Consider the following 27,419-nt stretch of genomic DNA (forward strand, 5'->3'; position numbering starts at 1 on the left):
AGGATGGACAGGCAGGACAGTACAAGGGGATGGTGCCGAGTTGGAGGGTTGGATCTGGGATAAGGTGGATAGACGGAAGATGAGGAAACTGGTGAAATTGCCATTGTTCCCGTGTGGTTGGAGGGTCGCAAGGTGGAAGATGAGGTGTTCTTCCTCCAGGTGTTGGGTGACTAAGATTTGGCGATGGACGAAGCCCAGTACTTGCATGTCCTTGGCGGAGTGGGAGGGATAGTTGAAGTGTTCAGCCACTGGGCAATGGAGTTGTTTGGTGCTTGTGTCCCCGAGATGTTCTCTGAAATGTTCCGCAGTTGGTGTCCTCTCTCTCCCCAATATAGAGGAGACCACATCTAGAGCATCGGACACAGATGAGGTGTTTGGAGGTGCGGGAAAATCTCTGCAGGATGTGGAAGGATCCTTTGGGGCCTTGGATGGAGGTGAGTGGGGAGGTGTGGGCACACGTTTTACACCTCTTGCGGTGGCAAGGGAAGGTGCTGGAAGTGGAAGGTGGGTTGGTGAAGGGGTGGTGGACCACATAAGGGAGTCATGGAGAAAATGGTCTCTGCAGAATACTGAAAGGGGTGGGGAGGGAAATATGTGTTTGGTGGTGCGGTCTGACTGTAGGTGGCAGAAATGGCAGAGAATGATGCGTTGTATCTGAAGGTTGGTGGGGTGGAAGGTGAGGACCGGGGGGAGGGGGTGTGTGTGCTGTCCTTGTTGCGGTTGGAGGAGTGGGGTTCAAGGGCGGAAGTGGAGGAGATGCATCCAGAGGTTGGTGGGGTGTTCTCATTGTGGTCTCCTGTACATTGGGGAGACATGATGCCAATTTGTGGAACATTTCAGAGAGCATCTCTGGTACACATGCACCAAACAACCCCACCGCCCTGTGACCAAACACTTCAACTCCCCTTCCCACTCTGCTAAGGACATGCAAGTCCTGGGCCTCCTACACCACCAAATTCTAGCCTCCCGACGACTGGAGGAAGAATACCTCATCTTCCATCTTGGGACCCTCTGCATGGAATCAACATCGATTTCACCAGTTTCCTCATCTCCCCTTCCCCCCCTTACCCCAGGGCCAACCTTGCAACTATGGCACCATCCTCTTGAACTATCCCGCCTGTCCATCTTCCTTCCTACCTATCCACTCCACTCTGACCTATCACCATCACCCCCCCCCACCTTCATCTATCTCTCGCCTTCCTAGCTACCTACCTGCAGCCCTGTGTGACCTCGCATGTCTATTTTATTTACTTAGCATTTCATTTTTTGAAAAACATTCCCACTGGACTTTTCATTTTTAATCTTTAAAATACTTCTATTTAACTTTAATCAGAAAGTAACTTAGAATGGATAGTCAGATTAGTAGCTATTATCAACCAATTTACGGTTTTAGAGTCATAGAAACGTACAGCATGGGAACAGACCCTTCAGTCCAACCCGTCCATACCAGCCGGATATCCCAACCCAATCTAGTCCCATCTGCCAGCACCCGGCCCATATCCCTCCAAACCCTTCTTATTCAAATACCCAACCAAATGCCTCTTAAATGTTGCAATTGTACCAGCCTCCACCACTTCCTCTGGCAGCTCATTCCATACCCGTGCCACCATCTGTGTGAGAAAGTTGTCCCTTAGGTCTCTTTTATATCTTTCCCCCTCACCCTAAACCTATGCCCTCTAGTTCTGGGCTCCCCGATCCCAGGGAGAAGACTTTTGTCTACTTACCCTATCCATGCCCCTCATAATTTTGTAAACCTCTATAAGGTCACCCCTCATCCTCCAACGATCCAGGAAAAACAGCCCCAGCCTGTTCAGCCTCGCCCTATAGCTCAAACCCTCCAACCCTGGCACCATCCTTGTAAATCCTTTCTGAACCCTTTCAAGTTTCACAACATCTTTCCGATAGGAAGGAGACTAGAATTGCACACAATATTCCAACAGTAGCCTAACTAATGTCCTGTATAGCTGCAACATGACCTCTCAACTCCTGTACTCGATACTCTGACCAATAAAAGCATACCAAATGCCTTCTTCATTATCCTAACTACCTAGAACTCCACTTTCAAAGAGCTATGAACCTGCACTCCAAGGGCTCTTTGTTCAGCAACACTCCCTCAGAACTTACCATTAAGTGTATAAGTCCAGCTAAGATTTGCTTTCCCAAAATGCAGCATCTCACATCTATCTGATCTCCATCTGCAACTTCTCAGCCCATTGGCCCATCTGATCAAGATCCTGTTGTAATCTGAGGTAACCTTCTTCACTGTCCACTACACCAATTTTGGTGTCATCTGCAAATTTACTAACTATACCTCTTATGCTCACATCCAAATAATTTATGTAAATGACAAAAAGTAGTGGACCCAGCACTGATCCTTGTGGCACTCCATTGGTCACAGGCCTTCAGTCTGAAAAACAACCCTCCACCACACCCTCTGACTTCTATCTTTGAGCCAGTTCTGTATCCAAGTGGCTAGTTCTCCCTCTATTCCATGATATCTAACCTTGCTAATCAGTCTCCCATGGGGAACCTTGTCAAATGCCTTACTGAAATCCATATAGATCACATCTACCGCTCTGCCCTCATCAATCCTCTGTTACTTCCTCAAAAAACTTAATCAAGTTTGAGAGATATGATTTCCCACACACAAAGCCATGTTGACTATCCCTAATCAGTCCTTGCCTTTCCAAATACATGTACATCCTGTCCCTCAGGATTCCCTCCAACAACATGCCCACACTGAGGTCAGGCTCACTGGTCTATAGTTCCCTGGCTTGTCCTTACCACCCTCTTAAACAGGGGCACCACGTTTGCCAATCTCCAGTCTTCCAGCACCTCACCTGTGACTATCAATGATACAAATATCTCAGCGAGAGGCCCAGTAATCACTTCTCTAGCTTCCCGAGTACACGTTCTCAGGTACACCTGATCAGGTCCTGAGGATTTATCCACCTTTACCCGTTTCAAGAGATCCAGCACTTCCTCCTCTGTAATCTGGACATTTTGCAAGATGTCACCATCTATTTCCCTACAGAGTATATCCCCCATATCCTTTTCCACAGTAAATACTAATGCAAAATACTCATTTAGTATCATCCCCATATTCTGCGGCTCCACACAAAGGCTGCCTTGCTGATCTTGAGGGGCCTTATTATCTCCCTAGTTACCCTTTTGTCCTTAATGTATTTGTAAAAGCTGTTTGGATTCTCCCTAATTCTATTTGCCAAAACTATCCCAAGTCCCCTTTTTGCCCTCCTGATTTCCCTCTTAAGTATACTCCTACTTCCTTTATACTCTTCTAAGGATTCACTCAATCTATCCTGTCTATACCTTACTTATGCTTCCCTTTTTTTCTTAACCAAACTCTCAATTTCTTTAGTCATCCAGCATTCCCTATACCTGCCCTTTCCTTTCACCCTGACAGTAATATACTTTCTCTAGACTCTCGTTATCTCATTCTGAAGGCTTCCCATTTTCCAGCCATCCCTTTACCTGCGAAGATCTGCCCCCAATCAGCTTTCGCAAGTTCTTGCCTCATACTGTCCTGTGATGTCACTTCTTTCGTGCTGGGCCCCCGAATGTGAAACTCAATTATCCTGTTATAGAGACCTTACAAACTATGAACCAAAAAACTAAGCAAAAAAAGCACCTGTTCCCCTTAGCACTAAATTCCCACACTGCTCTAAAATCCCCAAAATGTATACTCATATGAGCTGTGCCTCACTCCAGATATGATCTCTCCTTCCTGACTGTGCCAAGCTCACCGATCCTGCTTAAGGAGGCAGTAACAGGTCATTGAAAAAAAACACAATATGATCAGGCAGCAACAACACTGTATTGTGGAAAGGTTTGACAATCATGTTTGACAAATTTATTAAAATTCTTTCAGTATACAACAGGTAGATAAAGTGGGACCAGTAGATGTAGTGCATTTTCATTTTCAAAAGACATTCAATAAAGTGCCACATAAATCTAACCTAAAAAAGGCTACTGCACAAGAAATTGGATGGATGTATTAGCTTGGATGGAGGATTGGGTAATTAACAGGAAACAGAGAATTGGGATAAAATCATTAAGAGACTAGCAAAGTAGTGTGCTGCTGCATGTACTAGTACTAGAGCCTAATGTTTACAATCAATATCAATGATTTGTAACCAAGTTTGCTGATGCTACAAACATAGATAGTAAAGCAAATTGTGAATAGTCTACAAAGGAACATAGAATAGGTTAAGTGTGATGGCAAACTTTGACAGATGGAATGTGAAAATTAGCTTGTCCAATTTGTCAGCCCTCCATTCCTGATGAAGGACTTTTGCCTGAAACGTCGATTCACCTGCTCCTTGGATGCTGTCGGCCCTGCTGTGCTTTTCCAGTAACACACTCTCGACCCTTGTCCAATTTGTCACGATTCAAATTCTTCAGTACAGAGGGATTTGGATGTCTTTGTGCATGAAACAGTGGAGGTTAGCAGGCAGGTAAGGGAAGTAACAAGGTAAATGAAATGCTGGCCTTTATTTGCAAGGGAAATGGAGGATAAAAGTCAGGAAATCTTGGTACAATTGCACAGGGCATTGGTTAGATCACACTTGGAATATTGTGTATTGTTTTGGTTTCCTGTTTAAGGATAAACATGCAATGAAGGCAGTTCAGAGAAGGTTCACTTCATAAAATCCTAAGATGAAGAAGTTTATTTTCTTTCATTTTTCATGGAATGTCAGCATTGCCGACGAGGGCAGTATTTGTTCCCATATCTAGCTGCCTTTGAACCGAGTGGTTTGCTAGGTCCATTTCAGAGGCAGTTAAGAATCAACAATATTGCTGTGGGTCAGGCATCACATGCAGATCCAGACTAGGTAAGGACAGATTTCTTTACCAAAAGGACATTAGTGAACCTAATTAATTTTTCACAACAATAAATGATAACTGTTATGGTCACCATTACTAAGACCAGCTTTCAATTCCAGATTTATTAATTGGATTTAAATTCTACTAGATCCCACATGCCTAGACAGCCTGTGCCTCTACTTGTCCAGTCACATTACCACTACACCATCATCTCCAAGTATAAAGGTTGGCCTAAACTTACTGGAGTTTAGACAAATGAAAAGGGCTTCTTTTATTTTTAAAAAGGGCTTGTCAGGAGGGGTGCTCAGAGGATTCTAGAACTCAGGAAGCAGCTTCAGAATAAGAGGTTTCCATTTAAGAGATCTTTCTTCTCTGAGGGTTGTTCGGACATTTCTCTTCCAGACAGCAGCAGAGGCTGGGTCACTGAAAATAATCAAGGCTAAGCTACACAGATTTTTGATCACAAAGGTAGTCAAGCATCATGGACCCTGGACAGGAAAGTTAAGGTCACAATCAAACCAGCCACGATCATACTGAATGGCATAGCAGGTTCAAGGTGCCAAATGAGCTCTTTTAAGCTTGTCCCCATGAGCGAGTTTTGGGTTAAACAGTATTTCTGTTTTTTCCTTTTCCCAATAACCAGGTCTTTGGTGAGTTCAGGTATAAATGAATTAGAGCACAAAACAGAACAGGCTGTGACTCAGCTGGAATAGCCCTTACGTGAGCAGAATGCACATATTCTCCAGAGATGAGATGTGCACTTTACCCTATTGTGTTAAGGCACGACTCCTGCCAGTTGTTAGATCTAGAAATTTGATTAATGGTAAAGTCGCAGGTAGCTAGGATAGTGAAGAAGGCGTTTGGTATGTTTTCCTTTATTGGTCAGAGTATTGAGTACAGGCCATTATTTAGACCTATCGGAAAGATGTTGTGAAACTTGAAAGGGTGCAGAAAAGATTTACAAGGATGTTGCCAGGTTGAAGGATTTGAGCTGATAGCTGAACAGGCTAGTGCTGTTTTCCCTGGAGCGTTGGAGGCTGAGGGGTGACCTTATAGAGGTTTGCAAAATTATGAGGGGCATGGATAGGATAAATAGACGAAGTCTTTTCCCTGGGGTGGGGGAAGAGAAAGAGTCCAGAACTAGAGGGCACAGGTTTAGGGTGTGAGGGGAAAGATATGAGAGACCTAAGAGGCAACTTTTTCACACAGAGGGTGGTGCATGTATGGAATGAGCTGCCAGACGAAGTGATGGAGGCTGGTACAATTGCAGCATTTAAGAGGCATTTGGATGAGTATGTGAATAGGAAAGGTTTGGAGGGGTATGGGCCGGGTGCTGGCAGGTGGGACTAGATTAGGTTGGGATATCCAGATGGCATGGATGGGTTGGACCGAAAGGACTGTTTCCATGCTGTAGGAAATCACAAGGCGCTTGCAGATTGAGGCTCGGCATAGAATCACCAGGCCAGCAGAGACTGAGGCCTGACAAAGGCTCACTGAGCCCAGCTGAGACTAGAGCCCGACACAGACTTAAGGACCGGTTACTGATTATGTCACCAGCTGCAAGCAAGTGTAACTGCTCGACTACCTTCAGTTGTCTGATTGTGGTGCTGGGGTGGGGCTTAGTAACTCAATGCAACAGATAGTTCTCACAGAATTCCATCTTATTGGAGATTAACCAGAAGTAAAAATCTGAGAAAGAAAGGGTATTTCATTGTGAACACTGCTACTGTTGGTCACCCTTACACTAAGTGATCACGGGCTCAAAATTAAGAAGTCACAGCAACTTTTCACCAGCCATCATGGTATTCAAATCTAAATAGTCACCACCTCACTTTGATTTTCTCATGGATTCCACACTTCCCTGAAATAAAACAACACAAAAACAGTCAGAATAACAGCAAGTATTAGCAATAGACAGGCTAGAATGTAATTATGTGCTAAAGGTTACAGAAAGTTTCCTCAAAACTGTCCCCATCAAACATTCACAGGACAGGTCCAACGTAAGGTTAGGTACAGACTAAAGCTCTTTTGACTTTTTTAAACTCAAAATAAAACACTTTCTACAATGTCATCAATAAACAATTGCAACGGCAGGTACAGCATGGTGATAGATAAAGAGTAAAGCTCTCTTTACGTCCCCATCAAATGCTCCTAGGACAGATCAGTAGGGGGTTAGATAAAGTGAAGGTACCTCTACTCTTCCGAACAAAAACAGAAAACTTCCTCAACATTGTCCCGAAACAACCATGTGAGTGGGACAGTATGGAATTAAATAGAGTATATATCTCTCTCCTCTTTTAATCTGAAACCTCCTTTCTACATTGTTCCCCTGTCAACCACTCCCAGGATACTCTAGAGCAGAGGATAGAGTAAAGCTGTCGCTATTCTTTTAATCTGAAAGTGAAGTTCCCTCAACACTTTTCCCATCAAACATTCCCCAGATAGAGACAATATAGGATTAGATACAGAATAAAACTACCATTATACTGTCCACATCAAACACTCCTAGGACAGGTACAGCGTGGGGTTAGATAGAGTGTAAAGCTCCCTTGACACTGTCTCCATCAGATACCACCAGGACAGGTATTGTACAGGACTAGATATAGAGTAAAGCCCAATCTAATTCTTTAAATGGAAAGCAAAACCCTCATGACACTGTCCCCATCAAATACTCGAGGACAGAAACTGCATAGGTGCAGACAGAGAAAAGCTCCTTCCCTTCTTCTAAACCAAATATAAAGCTTCTTCTACTTTTAAACTGAAAGTTCTCTTTACTCTTTACCACCCCCTGAAGGAATTCAGATATGACACAAGCAAATTATTTAAGCTTTTGTATTCTAAAGCTTTGATGTCTTTAAAATGTCCAAAACTAAAAAAAAAGAGCTTTGAGGCTCCAAAACACCAGGAAATTGAGAGAGGAATGTAGTGTGCACAGAGCACAAAAAGACCAACTCTGAAGTGGTGAAAATTCTCATCGATAATGTAATATCTGCAGTAAAGATGAAGGTGTCCATGCCATTGGTGTAAGACCTTCATAATCTTGCAAAGTATTCACCAACCACAGAGCTGGAGCAGCAAGAATTACATGTTGTAGAGTGCATTGGGTTGGTTGTACAGAGACAGACAGTTGTTGGATAAATTCTGCAATTCTAGTTTTCACACCCTGACAGTGGAGTAAGGCAGGGACAGCAACATTTTGTTTTCCAACCAGAATCTGAACTTGCTTACAAGACTGTCTTTGCAGAGATCTTTAAACTGACTGTTTGCAACAGTTTCTCTTTTGTGGCAGCAATCAAGCAATTTTATATTAACAATGATCTTGATTTATAGAAGATGGTAATATTTATATCAAATGAAGCAGAGTCTTGCAACAAAATCAGGTACTTGTCAGATCAAAATAGTATTGCTCAGAGAAGATTTGGAAACATTCGATCCAAAGGTATCATTTATGCACAATACTGAAATACTTCTAACAATAATTTGTACAACTTTCAACAGGTCATAGAGTCAGAGATGTACAGCATGGAAACAGACCCTTTGGTCCAACCCGTCCAGATATCCCAACTCAATCTAGTCCTACCTGCCAGCACCCGGCCCATATCCCTCCAAACCCTTCCTATTCATGTACCCATTCAGATGCCTTTTAAATGTTGCAATTGTAACAGCCTCCACCACTTCCTCTGGCAGCTCATTCCATACCCGTGCCATCCTCTGTGTGAAAAAGTTGTCCCTTAGGTCTCTTTTATATCTTACTCCCCGACCCCAGGGAAAAGACTTTTGTCTATTTATCCTATCCATGCCCCTCAATTTTGTAAACCTCTATAAGGTCACCCCTCAGCCTCTGAAGCTCCAGGGAAAACAGCCCCAGCCTGTTCAGCCTCTCCCCATAGCTCAAATCCTCCAACCCTGGCAACATCCTTGTAAATCTTTTCTGAACCCTTTCAGGTTTCACAACATTCTTCCGAAAGGGAGGAGACCAGAATTACACGCAATATTCCAACAGTGGCCTAACCAATGTCCTGTACAGCCGCAACATGCCCTCCCAACTCCTGTACTCAATACTCTGACCAATAAAAGGAAAGCATACCAAATGCCTTTTTCACTATCCTATCTAGCTGCGACTCCACTTTCAAGGAGCTATGAAACTGCACTCCAAGGTGTCTTTGTTCAGCAACACTCTCTAGGACCTTATCATTAAATGTATAAGTCCTGCTAAGATTTGCTTTCCCAAAATGCAGCACCTCGCATTTATCTGAATTAAACTCCACCTGCGACTTCTCTGCCCATTGGCCCATCTGGTCAAGATCCTGTTGTAAGCTGAGGTAATCTTCTTCGCTGTCCACTACACCTCCAATTTTGGTGTCATCTGCAAACTTACTAACTGTACCTCTTATGCTCGCATCCAAATCAGTTAATTAAATGACAAAAAGTAGTGGACCCAGCACCGATCCTTGTGGCACTCCACTGGTCACAGGCCTTCAGTCTGAAAAACAACCCTCCACCAGCACCTTTGAGCCAGTTCTGTATCCAAATGGCTAGTTCTCCCTGTATTCCATGAGATCTAACCTTGCTAACCAGTCTCCCATGGGGAATTATCAAATGCCTTACTGAAGTCCATATAGATCACATCTACTGCTCTGCCCTCGTCAAACCTCTTTGTTACTTCTTCAAAAAACTCAATCAAGTTTGTGAGACATGATTTCCCCGCACAAAGGTCAACTGTGAAGATGGAGAATTTGATAATTTTGTCAATATTATGGCATTTCAAACTCAATGAAGGGAGTTGGCTGTCAAGATGTTTTATCGAGAGTGTGCTAATGCAAAACCATGACATCTGATTGAGTATTGTAAAGAGCAAGTGAATAAGTGCATGATCCAATAAATAAATAAATAAATAAACCAGAAATTACAAGAAAAGCAGACAACTTGATCAAATTGCAATTTGAAAGATAGCATTGTGCAAACCATATCAAAACTTTCCACTTTTATACCAAGCTAAGTCAAGACAGATTCTATTCAGACAGTGATTTGGTGAAATATACTCTAAACAATGACCAGTCTAAAAAAAAGTCCCTGTTGGATATTTATGCAACATTTTAGACATCAACTGCTGACTGTGAATGTGGATTTAACCTCACGAACTTGATTGTGTGTAAATCCATAAACAGTTCAATTGGACAACTTGATGTAAATTAAGTCATTCATTCCATCTGGACAAAATGTCAAGCTGAATGAATATACCATCACTGGGCAGCAATTAAAGATATGTGCAAAAAGCTGCCAAAGGAATGAATAAATTATTAGTGTAATTTTTCAGTCACATAGTATATTTGGTGTTCCATCATAAAAGGGGGCCCAGACTTTTAAGCCCAGCAAAATTCTGTTTATTGCATCAAGGAGAATACCTGTGGCAGTAAAATAATATATACGCACACTTAACAGTAAACAAACAGTGGAAGAAAAATTGCAATCCACCTTCTCTCAATGGATGCAGCATGCTGCTCAGAATTCCACACAGGCTCTAGAAAGAATACAGGAAACAATACTGGGGGTGAGTGTCAAAATTCAGAGGGCTGCCAAGCTATAGCCTGTCACAGTTATTTACATGGAATCATACCAAACACCAACATCACTGGAGATATCCAGAGGTGGCAGCACACAGGCAAGGAGGAGGGGTTATCCTCTGAGTTGAGGAAGTCATTCAACCAGAAATATTTACTTTGATTTCTCTCCACAGGTGTTGTCAGATCTGCTGAGCTTTTCCAGCAATTTCTATTGTTATTACCCTGGGAGTTCTCAACTTTTGATTACAGGAACCACTATCTCCTGACATTAAGTCAACATGGAAAGAAACTTAGTAGCACCACTAACTGATGATTCGTGTCCTTAAAGATAGCCCAAGAGAACCAAGAGTGAAAATCTTCTGTGATCTTGTCTTCAATAATCTACTTGCCAAAGATGAGTATATCCACAGAAGTATGAATTAGATTGATCACAACAAGGTCATTGCTGGACAAAGTTCTGCCTGCATCATCAACAACAGCACAGTGTTCAACCACAATCTACACCTGCCATCAAACCATGAGATCAACCCTGGTTCAATGAGGTGTGCAGGAGGGTATGCCAGGAGCTGTCTCTGGTATACCTAAAAATGAAGTGTGAACTTCTGAAGCTGTGACAAATTAGTACTTGCAAGCTAAACAGTGGTAGCAGCATGTAATAGACAAGGCTACGCAACATTACATCCAACAGATCATATGTAAACTCTGATCCACGGACAATTAAACAACTCACTGGAGGTGGAGGCTTCGCAAATATTCCAATCCCCCAGGAAGAGGAGTCCAGAACAGGAATGCCAAAGGTAAGGTTGAAATATTTGTATCCAACTTCACAAGTGTTGAATGGATGATCCATCTTGCCTTCCTTCATTAATCCCCAGCATTATAGATGCCAGTCTTCCACAAATTCAAGTCATTCTAAGATATCTAGAAATGGCTGAGGACTCTGACAACATTCTCGCAATAGTGTGGAAGACTCATGCTTCAAAAAAAAAAGCAGCCAAGCTGTTCAACTACAGCTAGAACACTGGCATCTACTCAACAAAATGTCATGTGCACAAAAAGCAGGAAACATCCAACCTCACTAATTACCACCTGATCAGTCTACTCTTGATCACTGAAGTGACAGAAGGGGTAGTCAATAGTGCTACCAAATGACACTTGCAAAGGAATAACCTACTCAATGATATGCAGTTTGGGTTCTGCCACAGCCGCTCGACCACTCCTGACCTCACTACAGCTTTGAATGAATTGTGGAGAGAAGAGGTTAATTCTAGAGGTGAGTAGAAAGAGTGACTACACTTGACATTAAAGCAGTGTTTGGCTGGGTGTGATGTCAAGAATTCCCAGCAAAACTGGTAATAATGGGAATCAATTGAAAATACTCTGCATGAAATAGTCCCTCAGGACAAAACAGGGCCCAGTGCTCAACACTGAATGATGTTTCTACATCTGTTACTGTTGGTATGAGAAGATCTGGTGCTCTAACAGAGACCTCTCTCGTGACAATGATCCTGTACATTAAACACAAATGGAGTTTTAAAGATGTTGCGTTGCCGATCATTTTATTTCAATGTTTTACAATTTAAAAAAGAAACGTGCAAACTTTTCCCTGTGGCAGGTGCTGACTTGATACAAACAGTAAATGCAAAAATAGGACCAAGAGCTTGGCTATGATACTTGTAAACAATACATTTCCTGGGGAATCTGCCCAAACACTGAGGAATTCATGCCTGAGTTAATATACCACTTTTCATAAAATTTCTATCCTTTGGAACTTCAGCCCAATTATCTGAAAGACTGCTGCTGGGAGCTGGGGTGGGGCAATAGTTACACAACTTGCATTTGTGCAGACAGTATGCTGGTGGACAGGACTGTCACAGGGTTGCCTCAGAATTCCATCTCGTTGTACAGTCTGAGTACCTTCCAGTCTGAGATGTCAGCTTTTAGAAAAGTAAAAGGAAACTTGAATCTTAAATGAGAGCAGTCAGAGAGACAGGTTATTCCACTTCCTTGAGCACAGAAGCTGACAGTGATGAAACAGCTTCTTTCAATCCAGGTGGGGACAACATGTTAATGACCCACTGTCCTAAGATGAGGACAGCTGTGGCGCCTTCTCTTTTGGAGTCCCACGTACTCAGCATCATACCATCAACATCACTGAGTCACAAACTTGGGATTTATCAATTTATCAGCATTTCCCACTTCCAGAGATCATTGCTAGGCTAGACGTCGCCAATATCCTTTATAGCTAATAAAGCAATCTATAATGAATTGCAATATTTTCCCTAAACTAGTTGGAAGCACATCTAAAAAAAAGCAGCCTGCAGTCAGACAGGTCTGGGCTTCATCTGATTGATCAGGAATAGCAACTTCAAATGAATCTTCATTCTACATCACCCTCTCCCACTCTACAATCACACCTCTTCCCAACCAACCCCTCTCCACTCCCCACAAAGGAGCTGGTGGTGCTAAGGTCAAATTGTACCTTTCAGTGAGACATCATAGGTTGGGAATCAAGCTGGGAGACCCTTGTTCTGCCTGCCTCAGTTCCACACTTGGTGCTGTATGTACGCCTGAACTCGCTGAGGAGGGAGATTTCACTGTCCTTCGGAGACTAGGCAGCTGACTTTTTAAGGGGAGGCGAATAGGTTTTGGATTGTCAATCTCTTTTTGAGTGTTGGTGTCCAGCTCAGGTTCCCCAGGGGGGTCAGTGGCTGTCTCACTCTGTTCAGGGGTAGATGGTTTTGCTCTGTGACTAACTGTAGCAGGAGACGGACAGCGAATCACAGGAATAGCTGGCTCAGACTGGATGAGGGCCAGTGCACTCAAACTCTGGGCAATAGTTCTCATCAGGTCAATCATCTGGTCCAACTTTCCTGCCAAATGTTCAAACCCATCTTTATGAAGATCTAGAAGCTTCTGCTGGAAAGGGTCTGAGAATGGGGTGAGATTCCCAAAGGACTGGGAGACAGTTGCTGTGGTGGATGGAGCTGCAGAGTCAAGAATGTCAGGATTGCTGCATTTCTCACTTGCAGCCACGCTGGCAGAGTTCAGCCTGCACTCCTGTGCCTGATCTTGATCAAAGCACCAAGATTCCTTCCCACACTGATCCGGGAGACCTGTTGGGATAGAATTCAACTTTATCAATAAACATCTGCAGCAGTTCATAAAGGTGATTAAACAGTGAACCCACATACTCCCACTGTTTCAGACTGATATCATACAAAGACTAATAGACAACAGACAATAGGTGCAGGAGTAGGCCATTCAGCCCTTCGAGCCTGCACCGCCATTCAATATGATCATGGCTGATCATTCCTAATCAGTATCCGCTTCCTGCTTTATCTCCATAACCCTTGATTCCACTATCTTTGAGAGCTCTATCCAACTCTTTCTTAAATGAATCCAGAGACTGGGCCTCCACTGCCCTCCGGAGCAGAGCATTCCACACAGCCACCACTCTCTGGGTGAAAAAGTTTCTCCTCATCTCTGTCCTAAATGGTCTACCCCGTATTTTTAAGCTGTGTCCTCTGGTTCGGCACTCACCCATCAGCGGAAACATGTTTCCTGCCTCCAGAGTATCCAATCCTTTCATAATCTTAAATGTCTCAATCAGATCCCCTGTCAGTCTTCTAAACTCAAGGGTATACAAGCTCAGTCGCTTCAGTCTTTCAGTGTAAGGTAATCCCTCCATTCCAGGAATTGACCTCGTGAACCTACGCTGCACTCCCTCAATAGCCAGAATGTCTTTCCTCATTTCTCTAAATCAGAGAAATGGTAGCTATTGCAGTCTTGTTCTAAAAGGAACTCTTGTCTGTTTGTATTTAACAAAGTCTCACTGAATGAGAATTTTGGGGACTGTGACCGTGACTAAGCTGTACAGTGAATACTCTTAGAGGAACTCACTGGTCCTAAGTTAAGGGCCAGGACAGCAAGTCCAGGCTACCCTGGATGTCAAGGGATAGAGAGTTTGATAAAGAAAAACGAGGAAGAATATGTTAAGTAGTGCATTAAAAACAGGGGAGTCCCTTCAAAATTATACAGGGTAGGAGGTTGCCTAAAATGCAAATTAAGAACGCAAAGCAGGGCTATGAAATATCTTTAACAGAAGGAAAACCGTACAGCTTTTTATAATTATATTGAGAGTAAGAGTACCACCAGGGAAATAATGGGACCTATTAGAAAGCAAAGGGGCAATTTATACACAGGCAGTGGATTTAGGCGAGACCTTAAACGGATACTCCTCTGTATTCACAAAGGAGAAAGACATTGGAGCTGGGGATATCAATTGTGATGATGAGGTTCTAGAACACGGTGACACAGTGGTTAGCACTGCTGCCTCACAGCGCCAGAGACCTGGGTTCAATTCCCGCCTCAGGCAACTGACCGTGTGGAGTTTGCACGTTCTCCCCGTGGGTTTCCTCCGGGTGCTCTGGTTTCCCCCCCCCACAGTCCAAAGATGTGCGGGTCAGGTGAATTGGCCATGCTAAATTGCCCATAGAGTTAGGTAAGGGGTAAATGTAGGGGTATGGGTGGGTGGCGGGTCAGTGTGGACTTGTTGGGCCGAAGGGCCTGTTTCCACACTGTAAGTAATCTAATCTAAACACATTGGGGAGGAAATTACTAGATGTTTTAGCAGACCTAAGATGCATAAATCCCAAGACCTAATGAGATGAACCCAAGCTGCAATGGGAGACAAGGGAGGAGATTGTTGGGACTCTGGCTGATATATTTATACTTCACTGGTCATTGGCAAATGGTCCAGCCAATACAGTTCCTTTGTTCAAAAAGGCCATCAGGACAGCATAGCTACAGATCAGTTAGTCTGACATCAGTGGTGGGGAAATTATTGAAAAAATTCTGAAGGACAGGATTAATGAACACTTGAAAGGCAGGGACTGATTAGGCATTGTTGGCACAGATTTGTTAGAGGGAGATCCTGTCTACCTAAATTAATTTAAATTGTTTTTGAAAAGGTGACTAAATATATTGATGAATGTAGTGCAGTTGATGGACTAAGTTTATAGACTTAGTAAGACCTTTGACAAGGTTCCATATGGAAGGTTGGTCCAAAGAAAAGTGCATGGGAGCCAAGGTAAGCTGACAAATTGTCTCCAAATAGACTTACAAGCAGGAGGCAGAATGTGATGGAGAAGAGTTGTTTTCTAATTGGAAGCCTGTGACCAGCAGTACCACAGGGATCAGTGCTGGAAACCTTGCTGTTTGTTACGTACATTAATGAACTTGGACATGAATTTACAAGGTTTAATTATGTTTGCAGAGGCCAAAAATTAGCAGTGTTGATAGGGAGGGTAATGTCTCATGTTATAGTCTGATATTGGTCAGAGGGTAAATTTGACAGAGCAACTGCAGATGGAATTTAATCCTGGTAAGTACAAGGCAATGCAATTTGTGAGCTCCAACAGGGTATACACAATGAATGGTATGTACCTAAGGACTATTGAGGAATACCTTAGTATCCAAGGCCCTAGATCCCTGAAGGTATCAGCACGGGTAGACAGGGTGGTGGATAATGCATATAAGATACTTGCCTTAATTAGCCAGGAAAGAAAGTCTTGTTTTAACTTTCTTAAACATTGGCTGGACTACAGTTGGAATATTGTGTGCAGTTCTGGTCGTCACTATCAGGCTGATGTGATTGCACTGGAAAGGGTGCGGAGGCATTTACCAGCATGAGATGAAAGTTTCATGTATAAGGAGAGTCTGGATAGGCTGAATTTGTTTTCCTAGGAACAGAGGAGACAGGGTGGGAGAAAATCTGATAGAGATAAACAAAATTGGCAGACTTAGGTCATGAGAATCTCTCCGTCATGGCAGACATGTCTAAGACTAGAAGGCATAACTTTAAAGGTGCAGAGCAAGTGGTTCAGAGGAGATATGACAAAACATTTTTCAGCCAAAGGGTGGTAGATATATGGAACATGGTGCCTGAGGGGGTATTGGATGCAGGTACTCTAGCAACGTTTAAGAAGCACCTGGATGAGCACATAAAATGCCAGGACATAGTCTGACAATTGATTAAGTGGATAAGTATACATTGGATACAATTGACGTTGGATAAGTATAGTTTGGTGTTTGTTGGTCAGCTAGACATGGTGGACTGAAGGGTCTGTTTTTATGCTGTATGACTCAGTGTCTCTATAATTGGCTCCTGGGCTGCACCTCATCATTCCCTGATTCCGTCATTGCTGGCCTCATGTCCAAAAGACCCTGGAACCCTGGCCCCTTGCTCCTTAGCTTCAGCTCCATACCCACTCTTACCTGGCCCCACTCACTTTGGACCCATACTCCCTCATTCCAGGAACCTGCTATCCCAAACCACATGCCTACTCTCACTTCCTAGTCACATGCCTCATACCTGGACCCCTGGCCCTCTGCCTCTTCATTCCTAGAATGCTAGCTACATGCTCCGCATTCCCAGATCACCAAACCCCCTTGGTTCTCAATCATGTTGCTTGTTGTTGACCTGAATGCTGACACTGGTCATGCCAAGTTAGTAACAGGCAGTTGAGCAAGCTTCTCAGCCAATGTCTGCATGCAGAGGATGAAGTGGACTCCTTCCAATCACTTCTATTTACAAATGTTTTAGTGAGGATCTGTAGCTTGGGTTGTGGACGAAGTTGTTGGTCAGTTCGCTGAGCTGGTTGATTTCTTTACAAACGTTTCATCTCCCTCCTGGGTGACATCTTCACTGCTGTGTGGCATCCAAATGAAGTGCTATCGTTGTGATCAGCCCCAAATTTGCACAGTTGTCTGTTGTGGCAGGTGGTTCTACTTCTGATTATGTACTATAGTGGTCTGTAAATGGGGTCTATTTCAACGTGTTTGTTTATGGAACCAGTGGATGAATACCAGGCCTCCAGGAATTCCTGAGCTTGTCTTTGCTGAGCCACCAAATTACATGAGCATCACCTTGCTACAAAATGAAACAACCAGTCCTCCCTCATATCAATACACACTGAATGAAGGACACCAATTCAACTGGGACAATGTCATAACACTGGGACAGGCTAAACAAAGACAAGCTCAGGAATTCCTGGAGGCCTGGTATTCATCTAGTGGTTCCATAAACAAACACGTTTAAATAGACACCATCTACAGACCACTATAGTACAAAATTGGAAGTAGAACCACCTGCCAGAACAGACAGAATCATATAAATTTCAGGCAGATCACGACAGTCCTTCACCCAGAGGCTACACAACACTGAAGATGTCACCCAGGACAGAGACAAAACATTTGCAAGAAAATCAACTAGCTTAGCAAACCGACCAACAAGTTTCACCTCTGTCTCATGATTCTTCACTCCCCTTCCTATCTACCACAGCAGCACTGCTCTTCACCACAGCCTCCCTATCAGTCATGTAACTCCCCTCCTCCCCAAATATCCTGTCAGTCAGGGCTTGGGACAGATACTTAGGTAGTCACATACTATGCAGCAAAGCAAACACTAATGGCAGAGCACTGGCAAGATACTGGGTACAGCTCGGACCACAATAGTTTCAAATGCAAATTCAGGCAGCACAGTGCAAACACAAAAACAAAGTTAGAGTGAATATGAATTGGGCGGAGATCAGAGAGGGGCAAGGGATCAGATAGCTACTTACCTTGACTGAAGATGTTGGTTGCAATCCTGACTGGCTCCACACCAGTATCTGGAGTGCTGCTAACTCTTTGTAGCTGACAGGACTCATTCACAATCTGTGTCACTAAAACAAGCTCAGCACGAAAGCACATTTTCTACAATAAGCAGCAAGAGCAAGTAGCAGAACTGAAGAGAAAGCAGAGAGCACCAAGTAACCAACAATGAATGGAATCCCCACACCATCACTGGGTACCTGCTAAAACTCAGTACTGTGTGCTTAGAGAGTGAGTTACCCAGTCCATTTCATCCGCTCTGAAGCCCTCCCTCATAAGTGAAAACTTTACCGAGAATGCCAATCTATATGCTGGAGACCACTTGGGTCATGACTCATCACAGTCATCTTAAAAAAAATTCCATAGAGTCATCGTACACTATATCACAATCTCAGAGCTACACAAGCCTGGGCAATACCTGGCAGTTGAACACAGAACATAGAAATGTACAGCACAGGAATGGGCCCTTCAATGCACGAAATTATGCCAAACTTGATGCCAAATTACATTCTGCCTGCCTTTGGTCCATATCCCTTCATTCCTTGTGCTTATATTCATGTGCTTATTTAAAAGTCTCTTAAACACTCCTATCGTATCTCCATCCAACATGACAGCATGTTCCAGACTCCTACCACTCTGTCTTAAAAAAAAACTTGCCCCTCACATCTCCTTTGAACTTTCCCCCTCTCATCTTAAATGCCCCAGTTTTAGACATTGCATCTCTGGGAAAAAGATTCTGACTGTCAACCTTACCCATACATCTCAATTTTATAGACTTCTATCAGGTCTTCTTTCAGCCTACACTGGTCCAGAGAAAATAAACCAAACTTTTCTCCCTATAGTTCATAGCCTCTAATCCAAGCAGCATCCTGGTAAACTCCTTCCACACTCTCTCCAAAGCCTCCACATCTTTCCTATAGTGTGGCGACCAGAACTGGCTACAATACTTTAAAGTGTGGCCTAACCAAATTCTTAAAGCTGCAACATGACATCCTGACTCTTGTAATCAATTCCCTGATCAATAAAGACAAACATGCCATATACCTTCTTTATCACCCTACATATTTACATGGTCACTTTGAGGGAGCTATGGACTTGAACCCCAAGATCCCTCTGTACATCAATGCTATTCAGGGTCCTGCCATTAATTATATACTTTTCCTTAACATTTGATCTCCCAAAATACAGCTGCTCACATATACATGGATTAAACTCCATCTGCCATTTCTCCGCCCATAATCTGCAACCGATCCACATCCCGGTGTCCTTTGACAACTTCTACACTATCCACAATTCCACGTTATCATCTGAAAACTTACTAAACCCCCTACCTACATTTTCATCCAAGTCATTTACATGCATCACAAACAGTAGAGGTCCTAGTGTGGATCCCTGTGGAACACTAGTCACAGACCTCCAGCCTGAAAAACAACCTTCCACCACTAACCTCTGCTTTCTCATGGGCAAGCCAATTCTGAATCCACGTGGCCAGGTCACCATGGATCCCATGTATCCTAACCATCTGGATGACCCTACCATGAAGGACCTTACTGAAAGCCTCACTAGAATCCACGTAGACAATATCCACTGCTTTACCCTCAATCACCTTTATCACCTCCTTGAAAAATTCATTTTAGTTAGTAAGACATGACTTCCCCTACTGACTGTCCCCTAATTATGCCATGCTTTTCCAAATGTGTGTAAATCCTATCCCTAAGAATTCTCTCCAAAAGTTTCCCAAATACCAATGAGACACTCACCAGTCTATAAGTTGCCTGGATTATCTTATTGCTTTTCTGGAGGTTTAATCTCCAGCACCAAGCCTCCTGGAGTAGAACACCCTCAATAACTAACAGTTAAGCCTGGTAACAATTTTTATTGCTGCTTTCTCTTGTGGAATGTAAAGTTTACCTTCTTACATGCTTGTATATTTAAATAGTGCTGCACGTGCTCTGGGAGTGAATAATGGTAAAGCATAGAGAAAGTTCTATTTTCAATTTTATAAAAAAGCGTAGAGAGAGCTGTATTCTGTACCTAACCCTGGATCCCAACTCCAGTGAAAGATCTTAAATAATAAGAGCACAATAGATAATAAACAGTTTGATAAACATCTTCAATGATATATAATGCAATTTATGAAACACTATATTGATATCCTGAATTGAGAGATTTGCAGACAATGTGGAAAAACCAGTGTCAGAGAGGGTATTTGGTATGCCTGGATTTGTGCACCTAAAGAGATGGTTGAGATTGGGATAGCGTAAGATCTGCTGGTGAAATTGTGTACAACAGAGATATAGAAACCCTACCCTCCTCCACTCCATATTCCAGCATTGACAGTCAAATCACTCAATAATGATTGAAATCTCAGCTTCAAAACCCATGAGCAAATCACTGCTTAGAGATCCAGTCAAACACCAATTTACAGATCAGAGTATTTCAACAGCGATCCACTAGATTGTCAGTACTGAGATCAAGTTAGGACATGAAGACTGAATCAAATTCAAGTACTTAGGACAAACACTTACATTTTCAAATGAATACTATACAAGATCAACACAAGACCCAAACATAACTTAGTGTTAATGGAGTTTGCCCTGGGGTTGAGTCAGGACAAGGTCCTGCTCAGTTTGGTTGGACTTACCCCATCTCCAGTAATGCAGTTTCTCACCAACAACATACAAAGAGATAGTTACAAGGATAGCTGTTGTCAGGAACATACCCAGCCCAAAGGGACTGAGTACCTCCAGAATGGGGTAGACCCAGATAGCTGACCTGTGGCGAATCCAAAATACCCTGAAAAAAAGATAGCAAGACTTATGGATTTTTTTGTACTCATTATGTGATACCACATAAAAAGATGCAATAAAAATGCACACAGCCCCTTCCAAAGGAGGAAGGCAGATTGTACATGGGAAGACTTGAGGGGGTGGAGAGAGCACATAGGAGAGAAGGGAGGCATGGGAAGGCGGAGCAATGTAAGAGAGGAGGAATAAAAGTGAAAACCACAAGCTCTATGGGTGCATACAGAGATTCTGTTAGATAGCAGGGAATAAAGGTTGGATCAATACCAACAGGAAATGGAACTTTGTCCAATGGAACATGTTTGAAGTCGGTGCCTGTTTTTGTATCAACCCAATACCTGAGAACCTGAATGAAACTCACCAGGCCAAATAGGAACTGCAGAAAGTGATAAGCACAGTCAGGCATCCCTTGTGGCTGGGCCAGTGATGTTGAACCACAATCAGCTCCAACATGAGCAGCAACAAGACCACCGTGTGCTGCAAAGAACAACAGAAATACAACATGAGCAGCTGAGATTGGCTGGGTAGGGTGGGATCACAGGTAGGGGAAAGGCAGGACAAAGCACAGATGGATCAGCTGATAAGAGTGCAGGGACATCCAGTCTGACTGCAAGCAGCCAGAATATGGGGAAAACAGACTGATTCCAACTGGCAGTCTGAGGGTTTCACACACATTCTCACTCACCATGGCATGATTCAGCCAGGTCGGGATGATCGTGTCGAGTATCTCTGGGTAAACAAGTTCCCGGTCATAGGCATAAAGAATCCAGAAACTCACAACGACAAACTGACAGAAAAAGAAAAAGGATCAGTCAGGAACTCCAAGCACTCCATTTGAATTAGATGGAGCTGGGAATACACGCACATCCCAGTCTCAGCGATGCACATCTTGGTGAAGATGAATGTTGTACTTACAAAGCCAATGGGGAAGGCAAGAGCTGAGAACAGCCAATCCTGGAGAGCACTCATCCTCAATGACAATTGCTGCATACGTTTATCAGACCAAGACAGGTGCCATACTAGGTCTGTGAGGACGCACACTCCAAAAAATGTAGTCTGCAGGACCTAGAGAGAGAATCACATCAATAAGACGATCAATTTATACGAATCCAACAATAACCTGACTGGGGAGAATTGGACAGTGCAGTAGATAAAGTATGCAAGACATATGAGAACAATTGTGGGGTATGACAACCAGAGACATAGATATGGTAGTTGGTTAGGAGAAAGGAGTCTGGGTATAACCATTCTGATTGGAGTCAAGTCAGCAAAGCTGTTACCACTAACACATTGCAAATTCAAACTACTGTAGTGTTATGAACATTGCATAAAGTGAAAACAGATAATTTGATTTGCAATTATATAATGTCACCAATGACCTCAAAATGCCCAAAGCGCACCAGCTAGAGATATTTTGGAAACATTGTTAGAGACATTTACAGCAGGAGAGCCATTCAACCCATTGGGTTCATGTCAATTTCCTGCGAAGCAATCCAGTCAGTCCCACTCCCCTGCTCCATTCCCAGAGTCCTGCAAGTTTATTTGCTTTAAATCTCCAATGATTTCAAGAGGAAATTGGATGATCATCATCTCCACTTCTACTATCCACAGAGGCAGCATGATCCATTTTATTATCATGATGCTTAAAAAACTTGCTCACATCTCTATGCAATTCTTATCCAAAATCTTAAGTAGCCCTTGTATAAATCAGTTAATGGGAGGAGTTTTTCTTTTTCTATTTCTCTCATATATATTTGGCATTATCACATACAGCTTTATCAAATCGACCTTCGATCAGGAGAACAACCTCAGCCTTTCCAACTTCACCCTGTAACAAAACCAATAATCACAGAAACAACTTCTGAATTCTCTTAAGGGTACAATGTAGGAAACAATCACTGTAAAATTATTAGGTTAGTTGCAAGATATTAGTTGCCAAAAATAATTAAAGCAAACTACAAGTAAATTCCTTAATACATGGCTTTATTAAATACACTGCGTTGTTAAATAGCAAAGCTGGAAATCTTCGAAGCAGGGCACAATATAGAAAGACACCAAAGAGGGGGATTTTGGGAGCTTGAGACAAGTAATAAAAGAGCAAAGACTTCAAGCTTGTCCGAGAAACTGATCGTGAGAGAGAAACCACAGGAATGGAATGACTTAGCTCTCCAGGAGATGAAATGTCAATACTAAGACAAGAGATACACCAGGATGTGAAAACCATTATGCAACTTGGTACAAAACTACTTTCTTTTAACCCACTTTTTAAAATTATTACTCATTCACGTGGTGTGGGCTGGGCTGGAAATGATTGCCCAGAGGGCCGTTAAGAGTCAATCATATTGCTGTGCATCTGGATTCACAAGTAGATCAGACCTAGCAAGGAAAGATATTCTTTCCTAAATGACACTTATAAAAACTGATTTGGTTTACCAATCAATTGTGGTTATATGGTTGTTGCTAGATTAGCTTTTTATTTCAGATTTTTATTGGATCTGCCATGGTGGAATATGAACCCATGTCCCTAAAACATGAGCATGGAATACTGGATTACTAATCCACTGACACTTCACAATGCTATATTCAATACTGCTTAGCATTTGGTGGGGTTTGTTGCAAGGTTTTAAAAAGATCTATAAAGGTTCAAGTGTCATGAAAAATAGTTCATCAGAAGACAGGAGGAGGTTTCACAAAGAAAATGACTTATGCTGTACCATGGAGATGGCAATTGAACTGTCCTGCTTCTCAGCTTTTTGGACTTAAGAACAATTGGATAGTTGTGAGCAGAATGAAGAATATTTGGAAACCATCAAGCAGTAATTGCTTGGTGCAACTGATTAGAACTCAGGAAACAAACAAGAACAGTATTGCCTTGGTATCCATTAAAAGCTGTTGCTGTGCCACAAGTAACAGTTTCTAGAATGCAGGGAACTGTAATCCAAAGAAAGGAAGGTAAACTAACAATAGCTCAAGGGAATTTCAAACTTCTTTGCAGCTTCAATGAGATTTGGTGACTTGTATCATCAGTTTTTTTTTTATTATATTCAGAACCTACAAAACCATTAAATCTGAGGGGGGGCATGGGTAAGAAAGCCATTAAACCTTTCTGACTACAACTGCTGTTGATGTGTTCTGTGGCGCCTTCGAACAGAGTTGGTGAGTTACCCATATTTGCCCCATGTTAAATTTGGAATGTTAGAATACAAGTCATTATCTATATTGTTACAGTACAAATCTCTTGTTAATAATCTTTCCATGTACATTTATGTAAATTTTATTTATAAAAAATGTTTTGTTGATTAAGAAAACCCTGGCTGACTTGTTTATAAACCAAAGTCTAAAGCTGTTTCTAATTAACCATTCTGGTTAAATTTTAAAACTTGTGACCAGTGGAGAAGTAGGACTTGAAAGGAATCAGTTCATTCCCCCCACCTCAAATCATATCTGATATGATGGTCACACAAAAGAGGGAAAGTGGCTGCACAGAGAGAGAGGGAAATGTGGGTGAGCTGGCAAAGGGGTGGGGAAGGTGGTGAAGAGAACAGCGCAGGTGCAGGAATGGGGAACGCAAGAAAGCACAACAGCCCTGATTACTTATGATATGGAAGGGCAGACAATTTGCACACATCATGCTTCCAAATAAAGGCGCTGAAAAACGACCAGTCCGTTTATAGGGAGTCTAATACTGGCTTAGACACAGGGGAGAATTTTCCTGCTCTTCACTATCTGTGTCTTCAATCAGGCTTTGATTGTTCAGGTTCCTGTTGCTGAACACACACTATCCAGAAATATCGTTTACAGCTAAGAAGTTTTCCAGTCACACAACTAATCTAGCACAGGAGGCCATTCAGCCCACGTGCGTTCGTTCTTTTGGAACAATTCAGTTTGTCGCTGTTCTGGTTTCTCCCTGCGACGCTGCACATTCTCCATCTAAAGAAAGGTTCAACTCAATGCTCAACTGAACTGCCTCCTCTACATTCTCAAGCAGCATATGCAAGATACTAAAAACTAGTGAAATTTTTGTAACGCTATCATGTCAGCCTGGATTAGCCAAAGATCACAGTAAACAAGACATTTTCTATATCAGCCATTTTCCTTCAAGCATTTATGAGGGGCATGGATAGGGCAAATAGGCAAAGTGTTTTCCCTGGAGTCAGAACTAGAGGGCATAGGTTTAGGGTGAGAGGGGAAAGATATAAGAGACCTACAGGGCAACTTTTTCACGCAGAGGGTGGTATGTGTATGGAATGAGCTGCCAGAGGAAGTGGTGGAGACTGGTACAATTGCAACATTTAAAAGGCATTTGGATGGGTATATGAATAGTAAAGGTTTGGAGGGATAGGGGCTGGGTGCTGGCAGGTGGGACTGGATTAGGTTGGGAGATCTGGTTGGCGTGGACAGGTTGGACTGAAGGGTCTGTTTCCAAGCTGTACATCTCTATGACAGGTATAACACAGGGTTAGATCAGAATAAAGCTCCCTCAACACTGTAGATACAATCTGCCTGACCTGCTGTGCTTTTCCAGCACCACTCTCATCTTGACTGTGGACAGTGTAAAACTGCCTTTACACTGCCGCAGAACACGGGGGTTTCCTCCAAATGAAGAGCCAGGAAATCAGAAACAGAAAAAAAACCAGAAATTGAGAGTCGCTGGACCCGAAACCTTAACTCGGCTTCTGCCTAGATGCTAGGAGAAAGTGAGGACTGCAGATGCTGGAGATCAGAGCTGAAAAATGTGTTGCTGGAAAAGCGCAGCGGGTCAGGCAGCATCCAAGGAGCAGGAGAATTGACGTTTCGGGCATAAGCCCTTCTTCGGAAACGAGGATGCTGCCAATCCTGGTTCGATTTGCTTTATTGCTGTCACATGCACCTAGTTTCGTTCTGCGTGCAGCAGAGGCTAGTTTTTGAGGCGATTTCTGTTTTTTTGTCATTAAGTTTTTTTCAGATCCCATCCCGGTGGGTGGTGAGGGTGAGGAACCCGGTGAGGGTGAGGAATTCGGTGGGTGGTGAGGGCGAGGGTGAGGAATTCGGTGGGTGGTGAGGGCAAGAAACCCCCGGTGGGTGGTGAGGGTGAGGAACTCCCGGTGGGTGGTGAGGGTGAAGGTGAGGAACCCGGTGGGTGGGGAGGGTGAGGGACCCCCAGTGGGTGGTGGGGGTGGGGTGAGGAGTGTGTGGAGGTGAGGGACCCCCGGTGGGTGGTGGGGGTGAGGATAGGGGTGGGGGTGAGGGTGAGGAACACGGTGGGTGGTGAGGGTGTGGGGGTGAGGGGAATGGTGAGGGTGAGGGGAATGGTGAGGGTGAGGGGTGAGGGTGGGTGAGGGGGTGGGGTTGAGGGTGGGTGAGGGGGTGGGGTTGAGGGTGGGGGGGTGAAGATGGGGGTGAAGGTGAGGGTGGTGGTGAGGGACCAGGTGAGGGTGGGGGTGAGGGACCCCCAGTGGGGGGTGAAGGTGGGGGTGAAGGTGAGGGTGAAGGTGAGGGACCCCCAGTAAGGGGTGAGGGTGGGGGGTGAAGGTGGGGGTAAAGGTGAGGGTGAGGAACCCCCGGTGGGTGGTGAGGGTGGGGGTGGGGGTTGGGGTGAGGGTGAGGATGAGAATGGGGGTGGGGGTGAGGATGAGAGTGAGGGTGGGGGTGAGGATGAGAGTCAGGGTGGGGGTGGGGGCGGGGGGTGGGGGGTGAGGGTGGGGGTGAGAGTGAGGGTGAGGGTGGGGGTGGGGGGGGATGAGGGTGGGGGGTGGTGGTGAGGATGGGGGTGAGAGTGAGGGTGGGGGTGGGGGTGAGAGTGAGGGTGGTGGTGAGGATGGGGGTGGGGGGTGGGGGTGAGGATGGGGGTGGGGGGTGGGGGTGAGGATGGGGGTGGGGGGTGGGGGTGAGGGGTGGGGGTGGGGGGTGAGGGTGGGGGTGAGAGTGAGGGTGAAGGTGGGGGTGGGGGGGATGAGGGTGGGGGGTGGTGGTGAGGATGGGGGTGAGAGTGAGGGTGGTGGTGAGGATGGGGGTGGGGGGTGGGGGTGAGGATGGGGGTGGGGGGTGGCGGTGAGGATGGGGGTGGGGGTGGGGATGGGGGTGGGGATGAGGGTGGGGGTGGGGGGTGGGGGTGGGGGGTGGGGGTGGGGGTGGGGGGGTGGGGGTGGGGAACCCCGGGTGTGAGCTCTGACACTAGTCCCACCTTCCGGACATTTACCATGTTGATGAAGGTCAGGTACTTCCAACGGCCTCCGTAAGTGTCCGCGCCGAGGAGGCGGCCTGCGCCTGTCAGCAGCATCTCCTTGTGAAGGGCGAATAGATACCACAGGAACACGGGCAGGTGGAGGAGGAGGAGCGGGGCCCGACGAGACGCCATTGCCGGTAGCTCAGGGGACGGTCAGGGTCAGGGCCGAGGCCGAGGCCGAGTCCGTGTCCCGGGGCGGGGCCTGCAGGGTCCAACCCCAGCTCCGGGGTTTCCCCTGTGTACCAAGTGCACTTTCCCCCCACCCAGGACGGATTAGCCGCGGTTAGGGAGTTCACTTCCCGTCAACCACACCGAGACACCCTGGTTCCTGTGCAAACACATCTC

At 44.3% G+C, this 27,419-nt stretch overlaps 1 protein-coding gene across 2 annotated transcripts; it reads right to left on the minus strand.

Moving 5' to 3' along the window:
* Positions 1–3,849: 3,849 nt before the first annotated feature.
* LOC132822871 (androgen-induced gene 1 protein-like) lies at positions 3,850–27,419 on the minus strand. Of its 2 annotated transcripts, none has more exons than XM_060836249.1 (6): positions 27,048–27,382; positions 21,785–21,934; positions 21,555–21,656; positions 21,231–21,346; positions 20,710–20,861; positions 3,850–6,706 (listed from the first exon to the last, which is right to left on the minus strand). In XM_060836249.1, the coding sequence occupies exons 1-6, from the start codon at positions 27,204–27,206 to the stop codon at positions 6,666–6,668; spliced, it is 720 nt and encodes a 239-aa protein (XP_060692232.1). In that variant the 5' UTR covers positions 27,207–27,382; the 3' UTR covers positions 3,850–6,665. The 2 variants fall into 2 exon arrangements, with proteins under 2 accessions (XP_060692232.1, XP_060692231.1); XM_060836248.1 differs by lacking the exon at positions 3,850–6,706 and adding an exon at positions 11,952–13,525 and having other exon boundaries at positions 27,048–27,419.

This window comes from Hemiscyllium ocellatum, chromosome 15 (assembly GCF_020745735.1).
Source record: "Hemiscyllium ocellatum isolate sHemOce1 chromosome 15, sHemOce1.pat.X.cur, whole genome shotgun sequence".
Lineage (NCBI taxonomy): Eukaryota > Metazoa > Chordata > Chondrichthyes > Orectolobiformes > Hemiscylliidae > Hemiscyllium > Hemiscyllium ocellatum.